Source organism: Echinops telfairi, unplaced genomic scaffold (assembly GCF_000313985.2).
Source record: "Echinops telfairi isolate 266 unplaced genomic scaffold, ASM31398v2 ScPeMD7_18;HRSCAF=68, whole genome shotgun sequence".
Lineage (NCBI taxonomy): Eukaryota > Metazoa > Chordata > Mammalia > Afrosoricida > Tenrecidae > Echinops > Echinops telfairi.
Genome location: NW_022103915.1, coordinates 83,600,939 through 83,611,184, shown reverse-complemented (window position 1 = coordinate 83,611,184; position 10,246 = coordinate 83,600,939). Strand labels below are relative to the sequence as shown.

Genomic DNA, 10,246 nt, shown 5'->3' with positions numbered 1-10,246 from the left:
GTCAGCCTGTAGACAGAGCCCACCCTGACCTCCCTCCCCAGCTTGTCCTATTTAGCCCTTCCTTTCTTTCACCTCTCCTCCTGGCAGGCCGACTCCGGGCCATCAACCCTGAGAATGGCTTCTTTGGAGTGGCCCCTGGCACCTCTGCCACCACCAACCCCAATGCCATGGCCACAATCCAGAGTAACACGCTCTTCACCAACGTGGCTGAGACCAGTGACGGCGGCGTGTACTGGGAGGGCATTGACCAGCCTCTTTCACCTGGCGTCACTGTGACCTCCTGGCTGGGCAAACCCTGGAAACCTGGTATGTGGGGTGGGGTGCCGTGACGAGCCCTGGGGTGGGGTGCTTTACTGATGTGAAAGCCTTCTCCACCAGCTCCAACCAGCTCCTGGGACCTCCGGGAAGCACAGGAAGTTGTGGATGCTGGTGGTTTTCCAGGCCCAGGCAAGACCCGGGCACACGTCATCACTCCACTGCTGACCAGCTGCGTGACCTAGCTAAATGCTTCACCTTCTTAGTCATCAGTTTCCCCCTTAAGTTGAACGAGGGCAATTATTATAGTACCTATCTTATGCAGGAGAATTAAATTAGGCAGTGCACGCAAAGGGCCTAACAGTGCCAAAGGTACACATAAAAACTCAAAAACCAAACTCACTGCCACAGAGTCGGTGCTGACCCACAGCGACCCGACAGCACGCTGTAGAACTGCCTCTCTGAGTTTCCAAGACTGTCACTCTCTATAGGAGTAGAAAGCCCATCTTTCTCCCAAGGAGCGACTGGTGGTTTCGAAGGCTAAGCTTGCAGTTAGCAGCCCAACACACAACCACCAGGGCTCCTGGTTCAATACATGGAAGACAAACAAAAAGCCCCTTGCCGCCAAATCAGTTCCACCTCATAGCAACGCCGGAGGACAGAGTAGAACTGGCCCCACTTAGGGTTTCTGAGACTGTAAAGCTTTACAGAAGTAAATCGCCACACCCTTCTCCCAGGGAGCAGAAAGGGAATTTGGACTGCTGATGTTTCAGTATGCAGCAAACACTTTAACTACTCCGTGAAAGATAAACAAAAGCGTACAGTCAGCGGATTGGTTGTGACCCATGAAATATAAGAAGGAAAGGAAAAACAATAAGAGAAGGGCTGGTTTGAACATTATCATAAAAAGAGTTGGGCTCAAACCACACCCTATTACGTTTGACCTCCTCTGGATAAAGGAAGTCTGCCTCCTACTCTTGTCTCCCCTCCCCGCCCCCACCACCATGCTTTTCTCCACTTGGCTCCTACCATCCCCTGCAGAATCGTCATTGTCCAAAGGTCCATTTAGAGAGAGAAGCCCTACAGGTGCCGTGGTTACCCTTTGGACTGATAACCGCAAGGTCAGAAGTTGAAAACTAGCAACTGCTCCATAGGAGAAACGTGAGGCTTTCAGCTCTTGTAAACAGTTCCAGTCATGGAAACCCAGAGGCAGTTCCACCCTGACCTAGAGGGTCACTGTGAGTCACATCCACTAGATGGCAGTGAGAAAGGGCAATGTCGTTGACCCTGTCCCTAGAGCACACACATCCCCATCTTTTCTCCAAACTAAGTCAGACCAACGCTTTAGCTTTTCCCAGAAGCTAGTCTCAAAACCCTATCATTACCCTGGGGTCCTTGCGGCTCAGTTCCACCCCCAACCCCAAATTCTCTTGGCCTTCAGCTTTGGGTGGCCTTCTGCACAGAGACCTGGGAATGTGAGCTCAGAAGAACGTGGCAAGGAGAGGGGGGGACTTGTGGTCACTGAAGCCTATATTCAAGTGTGCCCATCTGGCCTCACAGTTTCCCTTTTTGTCTAATCCCCCTTCATTTTCTCTAACACCATCATTAAACCCACTCAGCCTTCCCACCCAACTGAGAAATCCAAGAAACTTTCATCTCTCCCCACACGCTAGTCCCCACCCTCTCATCATCTCTAGAGTCAGGGATGTAAGTAGGGTGCTTTGTGCTCAGCTTCCAGAACAATTCCCTCTGCTAGGGTCCTGGATGGAAGGCCAGGGGGGACAGTGAAGGGCAGCTCTTGTCCAAGATGGGGGTCGGAGTTGGGGGGTAAGGAGCAGGAGGGTGCTGACTCGGTGACCTCCCATCATCACCCCTGCCCCAGGTCTGTCCAGCAATGTCCAGTGGGAAAGATTCATTGCCTATTTAGGAGCCCCGTAGGGTAGGGCTCCAGCCGCTCACCAAGTTAGCAAGCCCCTGCTCAAATTAAGCCCCTGTTCGAGTTCTTCAAGCTCTCCCACTCCAACAGGGCCTCAGTGGTGCCAGGAAATCACCCAAATTCTGTTAGCTTTAAAGTCACTGACTGTTGGCATTTGATAGCTCATGGGGTTCTCTCTTCCCCCTGACTGGTGGAAATGCAGTAGTCTAAATATTGGCCTGGCCATCTCAGTTTCTGTGTTAGGTTGGGATGTTTAATTAGACAATAATCCTAACAATAAAGAAATAGTTTCTGGAGGGAAATTCGAGAAATAGACAGACACCAGTATCTAACATCTGAGGCCTGGTCAATGCCAACTGGCTATACATTGGCATAAGCATTAGTTCCTTGATGCACCCCAATGCCCTTCCCACTCTTGTCCTCCATCGCTCAGCTGGCTGCACCTTAGGGGGAAAAGAGCCTGCCTCTCTCCTGGGGAAGAGAGCCTAGCTCCACCTTCCCTAATCCTTACTGCACGAGGAGACAATCAATTGAGCAAGAGCGCGCGTGTGCGTGTGCTTGTGCGTGTGTGTGTGTGTGTGTGTGTGTGTGTGTGTGTGTTGGGGCAGCTGCACCCTCGGAAGAGATCGTCTTTGCATACCCTTTGCCAGGTGACAAGGAACCCTGCGCACATCCCAACTCTCGCTTCTGTGCCCCGGCGCGCCAGTGCCCCATTATGGATCCAGCGTGGGAGGCCCCTGAGGGGGTCCCCATCGACGCCATCATCTTTGGAGGCCGAAGACCCAAGGGTAAACAAGGAGAGCTCTCTGGGCCTCGGCAGGGGGCTGCCTTCTGGTAATGGGTCTGGCTCTAGCTCTAGGCCACTTCTTTCTTGTATGCCAAGCTCAGAGAGCTTCAGCCTGGGTCACCGGCTTCAGCTGTCTGTCTGCGGAGTTTTCTCTTGTTGGATGCCAAATAGGGGGAAGACATAGGCCCAGGGGGGAAAAAAGGAGAGGGGGGTCCTTGGAAAAAATGCAAGGGAGTTGAGATCACCAGAAGGAATGAAGGGGTGCCTCAGACTCTGAGCTTTGATTTTCTAGGGGTGCCCTTGGTTTACGAGGCCTTCCACTGGCGCCACGGGGTGTTTGTGGGCAGCGCCATGCGCTCCGAGTCCACGGCTGCCGCTGAACACAAAGGTGAGCGCCCCCTGCACCTCTCCTGTGTGCGCACATTCCAAATTCTCCTGCAGAGCCAAATCCTCTGCCTGCCCATTCCTGGCTTCTTTCCTGCCCCCACCCTTACCTAGATGTGTCTGTGCCCCTCCAGTTCCTCCTCTTTGCCCTGCCTGCCCATATTTCAGAATCGTCAGCATCTCACATCTCCCTCCAGCTGCATCCCCTCCCCTCCCCAGGAAGGAGGATGATTCCTTAACCCATCCTGCTCCCCTCTCCAGGGAAGGTCATCATGCATGACCCGTTCGCCATGCGGCCCTTTTTTGGCTACAACTTTGGGCACTACCTAGAACACTGGCTGAGCATGGAGGGGCGCAAGGGGGTCCGGTTGCCCCGCATCTTCCATGTCAACTGGTTCCGGCGGGATGAGGCAGGCCGCTTCCTGTGGCCAGGCTTTGGGGAGAATGCTCGTGTGCTGGACTGGATCTGCCGGCGGCTAGAAGGCGAGGACAGTGCCCAAGAGACGCCCATTGGGCTGGTGCCAAAGGAAGGGGCCTTGGATCTCAGCGGCCTGGGAGCCGTGGATACCACCCAGCTGTTCTCACTCCCCAAGGACTTCTGGGAACAGGAAGTTCGTGACATCCGGAGCTACCTGACAGAGCAGGTTAGCCAGGATCTACCCAAGGAGGTGCTGGCGGAGCTGGAGGCCCTGGAGGGACGCGTGCGCAAAATGTGACCAGAGGTGCCAGGCCAAGCGAGCATACCACGTGGGAACAAGGCAGCCACAGGCTTGCCATGATCTGAGCAGCTCTGAGAGAACCCACATCTTATGGGTGGCAGGGGAGCAGGCCTTCCCCTCCCCCCACACTGTCCAGCAATAAGAGATGCTTGTGTATTTTGCGTAACATTTGTGTTGTTTTCATTTCTTGCCTGTCTTCACAGGCTTCCCTCTGCCAGTCCCTGCCGTTTCCCCCAAGCCCACCCGAGGGGCTGCCACTCCACCGGGGCCTAGCCTGGCCTGGTGGTATATCCATGCTCTGTCATGCAGGCAGCTCTACCACTAAGTCACGCACATGGGAATTGCTACAAAGTACTGTCCCCTCTATGTCCTGAGGTCTCAAGTGGGCCAGTGTGACCTTCAGGCCTAAAATTTTGTCTCTCTCACTCAGACACGTGTCCACTTTCTCCCTGGACTGAGGCAGATGCTGCTCCCGCCCCATTCACCATCAAAGCCTGTGTCTGTTTCATGGTTCTCAAACTGTTCTTTCCCCTGCCTTACCTGAAATTGAGCAATGCAAAATATTCCTGAAAATGTATGTATCCCAGGCAGAGTTCTAAGCATATCCGGAAATAACCCCTTTAGGGAGGAAACAAGGGCAGAGATGTCAAGTAGTTTTCCCAAGGCCACACAGTAAGTAAATAAGTACACAGATGCGTCTCTAATAAAAGAATTCCAAACAAAAGAGTTCACTGTCATTGAGTCGCTTCCTATTCACAGTGACTCTGCAGGACAGGGTAGAACTGTTGAAACCGTCACTGTTGATGGGAGCAGCAAGCCCGTGTTTCGCTGACTTAGCAGTTGGCAGCCCACATGTTACTTCGACCCCACCAGGTCTCCGTCACAGAGTGGAAGAATCCCAAGGATCTTAGAAGTCACCTATCCCAGGCATCAAACTAAAGTGCACCTGGATGGCCTGGGCCTCTTGTCAGGATGCAGATTCTCATTCTGCAACTTTGGGACAACCTGGAGACTCTGCTTTTCCTATCAGCATCCGGCTGATGCTGATGCTGCTGAGAAATAAGGGCTTGCTCGACATGTCTCTGAAATCATATTTGGAAGAAAAACTAAAAGAGAGCAGCCAGGCCACATGAATCAGTGGCATCTGCTAAATATGACCTCTCCTGTGATCTGGTAAGTGTGGGATGGCTAGCCGGAAAGTTGACTGTTCAAACCCACCAGCCACTTGGCCAGAAAACAAGGTTCCCAGCTCCTGCAAAGACTGTCGGCCCCAGGGACCCAGTCTAAGTAAGGCCTCATGAGCCGGAATCAACTCAGAGACAGTGGGTTTTGTTGATTATGATCCGAGTTTAGCTCAGGGAACAGAGAGACACAAGTGAGGTGGGTAAGGTGGGAGTCTGTGCCCAGAACAATACAGCAAACTTTAAGAAGAAAGGAAATGGATTTACTGAAAGTTCCCTCAAAGGAAGGAATTTGAAGAGGAAACATCCAGTGTTCTCCTGGAAAACAACCAATGACCTACCAGGTATGGAGTAAGAGTAGGAAAGCGTCCAAAGGTCAGAGCGGATCACATGCTGAAACAATTAGCAGTGGGGTCATTGCCTTTCAACTACACCCAGGAGGACAGCTTCTAGACGAGCATGTGATCACTGACCAGTACCATCAGGAGCAACACAACAGGCCAAGCCCACAGTAGACGCTGACTTATGGTCTAACTCAGTTTCTCTATCTGTAAAGTGATGTGTCTGCACCTCACAATGTTGTTGGGAGAATTACAGCTCAGTGTATGTTAGGCTAGGCACCGAGTGACCATGTGATTTCGATGGTTAGCCAGCATTGCCTTTCCACTCTTGATTAGCATAGCCACGCAAGCCTACATTTTATCGTCCTGATTTTCAGTTTAAGGCAAACATGAGTAATGTCAATAAAAACTAAAAGAGAGATAAAGTGTGTTAGAGAGGGTTCTCTACAGAAACAAAACCAAGACACTTATGGTTTTATAGATAGATACAACCCGAAGAAATAAACAGCTAATTAGCCCACAGGGCAGTACAAATGGCTCAATTCAACTCACTTCCGTGAGAGAGTTAATACACTAGCAGTCCTTCAACTCACAAGGGCAATGGGTCCAAGGTCAAGGAAGCAGACAGCTGAGTCATCCATATAGCAATGCAGGCAGTCCCGCCACAGGCAGTAAACAGCAGGGCGGGTCACCAACAGTCAGCCAGATGACGGGATCTGACAGTCCCCAGCTCAAGTGATGTATACACCAGCAGTGTGGCGCAGCAGGTCTCAAAGGGACCTCAAGTTCTAATGACACGGTCCATGGGTTGGTGACCCTCAGAGAGTACAGCTTGCAAGTGTAGGCAGAGAACTAGCTAAGGCAGCCGCACACTGGTCTAGTCACCACAGAACAGGAGCCAGAATGGCGAGGCTCGCTGAGCTGCTTATCACTTTGCCCTTCAATCAAACTGTGACCTTATTAATCCCACATGTTCTGACTGGCCAAGTTGGCATAATACACCTACCTATCACACCATCTAAATGTTAAGGACATGTCAACAGATTTGCTGCACTGAATACAATGACAGGAGACCTGATGCGCCCAGCGGTGACATCAGGAACACTATATATGAAGAAAACCAACAGTCCGTAAAGAAACAGGGAAGAAAGAAAAGATCAAAGTGGATGTCAGAAGAGACTTTTTAACTTGCTCTTCAGCATAGGGTAGCTAGGACAAATGGAAGAAACGGGGAAGTCAAAGAGCTGAGTAGAAAGTTTCAAGGTGCAGCTCAAGAGGACAAAGTAAAATTTGACCATGAAATGTGCAAAGACCTAGAGTTAGGAACCAAAGAGGAAGCGCATGCTCAACACACGTCTCTTAGACTGAACGAACCCGAGAAAAGAATGGCAAGCTTCAAGTTGCAATAGTGAGAATTCAGTGGGCAAAATATTGAGCAATGCAGGAAGCATCAAAAGAAGATAGACAAGGATCTACCTATAAGCCCCTCCAGGGGGACGGACAACAGAAAAGTGGGTGAAGAGAAACATCAGTTAGTGTAAGACTTGAAAAAATAATAATAATTTATAAATTATCAAGGGTTCATGTGGGGGGGCGGCGATGAGCTGATACCAAGGGCTCATGTAAAAATGTTTTGACAATAATGATGGCAGCAAATATACAAATGTGCTTCATACAATGGATGTATGGATTGTGATAAGAGTTGTACAAGCCCCAGTAAAATAAGTAAACAACAAAAAAGAAGATAGATAGACTAGTCAGTGTGCCAAAGGTAGCATATGAGTAAAAACCAATAGTACTGAAGGAAGAAGTCCAAGCTGCAGTGAAAACATTATCCAAAAAGAAGGCTCCAGGAATTGATAGAATACCAATTTAGATGCTTCAACAAGCTGATGAAACACTGGAAGCACTCATCCATCTATGCTAGGAAATTTGGAAGAGACTGGAAGAGATCCATATCTGGACCCGTTCCAAAGAAAGAGCTCAAATGATAGAATAATACATCAATATCACATGCAAGTAAAATTTTACTGAACCGCATCCAACAATGGTTGCAGCAGTGTGTTGACATCCCCGCCAGAGGTTCAGGCCAGACAGAAGAGAACATGGAACACAGGATATCGGCAATCCTTGCTGGTGTCAGGGGGATCTTGGCTGAGAGCAGAGAATACCAGAAAGATGTTTCCTGTGTTTCATTGACTATGTCACGGCATCCGACTCTGTGGATCATAACAAACCATGCACAGCCTTGAGAAGAATGGGAAATCAGAACACCTAACTGTGCTCTGTGGAACCTGTACATGGCTCAAGAGGCAGGTGTGCAACAGAACAAGGAACTACTGCATGGTTGAAACGTCAGCAAAGATGTGCATCAGGGTTGTTTGTATCCCGTCACCATACCTATTCAATCTGTATGCTGAGCCAATCATCAGCGGGTAACTCTGCTGCATAAGACCTCTTCTACGTGCTGAAAAGCAAGTGTGTTGCTCTGAGGACTAAGGAGTGTCTGACCCAAGACAGGGTATTTTCAATCGTCTCATATGCATGTAAAAGTTGGACATGGAATAAGGAAGAGCAAAGAAAAATCAGTGCATTTGAATGATGGTGCTCGTAAAGAATACTGAAAGCACCATGGATGGCCTAAAGAACAGACAAGTCTGTCTTGGAAGAAGTACAACCAGAATGCTCCTCGGAGGCAAGGATGGCAAGACTCATCTCATGTACTTTGGACATAGCAGGAGGGACCAGGACCCTGGAGAAGGACATCATGTATGGTGAAGTCGTGGGACATTGAAAGAGAGGAAAGTCCTTGACAAGATGGATTGGCACAGTGGCTGCCACAATGGGTTCAAATCAGAGTAATTAGGAGGAGGGCATAGGACCAGGCAGCGTGCCTTTCTGCTGTGCACAGGGTCACAGGGAATGGGAACCGGCTGGAAGGCATCTAACATCATGCCCTACATTCCTCAACAGTGAAACTCACAGAAAAGAGTCTGTAGATTAAAAGAGACAAGATATGAGAGGGGCTTTCAGGGGGTGGTGGTGGATAAGGGTAAACCATAGCGTTAGAGATTCATATTTTGGTGATAGATTTTAAAGAAATACAAGGATGTGATTACCACTCACCACAGTAGAGACTTAGGTAGGAGGAAGGGCACGGTGATTGGGATGAGAAACATGAGCAAGCATTTTTGGTGTCTGGCTAAGTTCTACTCTTTCCTTGGGTGTTGCTTCTAATGCCAGCTGCACGGCTACAATTCTTTCTGCGCCAGGAACTAGGTCAACTCTCACAAGTTAAAACAACACAGTCTGAGAACAAGGGGGCGGGGGGGAGTCAGAAGAGAGACCCAAAACCCATCTGTAGATAACAGGACATCCCCGCACAGAAGAGTCCCAAGAAAGGATGAGTCAACCAGGGCGCAGTATAGCACCGATGAAACACAAAATACTCCTCTGGTTCTTGGAGGCTTCCTCATCCCTCCTGTCATGACCCCAGTCCTGCCTTTCAGTTCTGGCTAGACCGGAGCATGTCCACTGGTACAGATAAGAGCTCATGACACACAGAATCCAGGTCAGATAAACCTCTCAGGAACAGAAATGGGAGTAGCGATACCAGAAGGGTAAGGGAAAGGTGGGGGGAGAAGGGAGGAAGGAGGAACCTTGATCACAATGATAGACGCATAACACTGCCCCCCAGGGGGCTGAACAACAGAAACATGGGTGAAGGGAGACAATGAATGGTCAGTGTAAGACATGAAAACAATAATAACTTGTAATTTATAAAGGGGTCATGAGGGAGGGAGGGAAAAAAAGAGCAGCTGATACCAAGGGCTCAAAACAAAAGTCAACGTTTAGCAAATGATGATGGCAACATATGTACAGATATGCGTGATACAATTGATGTATGGAATGTTATAAGAGCTGTAAGAGCTCCGCTAAAATGATCTAAAGATAAATAAATAAAACAGAACAACACTGTCCTTCGGACTGCCAAATAGGCCGATGCAAACTGCAAGTTTGGGAGTCCAGATGACACCCTCAGTTCTGACCAGAGGCTATAATTTGGGGGGTTCTTCAACTTGCCATACATAAGCTCAGGAGTCCCCCTAAGATTCCCCTGACTCCTGCCCTGCTGGGTCCCACTAGGGCAGTGATTCTCAACCTTCCTAATGCCAGGACCCTTTAATACAGTTCCTCGTGTGGTGGTGACCGCCCCCCCAACCATAAAATTATTTTCGTTGCCACTTCATCACTATAATTTTCCTACTGTTATGAATCGGGTGACCCCTGTGAAAGGGTCCTTCGACCCCCAAAGGGGTCACAGCCCATAGGTTGAGAACCGCTGCACTAGGCCTTTGTGTTATGGGTTGTAATACAACTCACAGAAAGTGCTGTATGTACGGCCTTAATCAGCACCTGACAAACACGTGTGTCCACTGAAGCCTTGGCAGATCACTCACATGGAGCTTCCCGTCCCAAGGTAGATGTGACCCAGCCATGTGCATTAATGTCTTTCACCAACCAGGAATCCCATGAACTTTCCAAGTCCAGAATTCTTGTTGGCTTCATCATGATTGGTTGGATTAGCTTTTTCTCCCACTCTGAGATAGTTTATTGTGCCAGCCTGGCCGATAAACACAAGT

The 10,246-nt window shown here is 49.5% G+C and overlaps 1 protein-coding gene across 1 annotated transcript in view; it reads left to right on the top strand.

Moving 5' to 3' along the window:
- Positions 1-4,247, top strand: part of PCK2 (phosphoenolpyruvate carboxykinase 2, mitochondrial) — an 8,603-nt gene extending 4,356 nt beyond the window's left edge. Inside the window, exons 7-10 of the mRNA XM_004698485.2 lie at positions 88-306; positions 2,842-2,979; positions 3,271-3,366; positions 3,624-4,247. Coding sequence (XP_004698542.1) covers positions 88-306; positions 2,842-2,979; positions 3,271-3,366; positions 3,624-4,078 — 908 coding nt within the window. The 3' untranslated portion in view covers positions 4,079-4,247. The remainder of the gene's footprint in view (positions 1-87; positions 307-2,841; positions 2,980-3,270; positions 3,367-3,623) is intronic.
- The last annotated feature ends 5,999 nt before the right edge of the window (positions 4,248-10,246 follow it).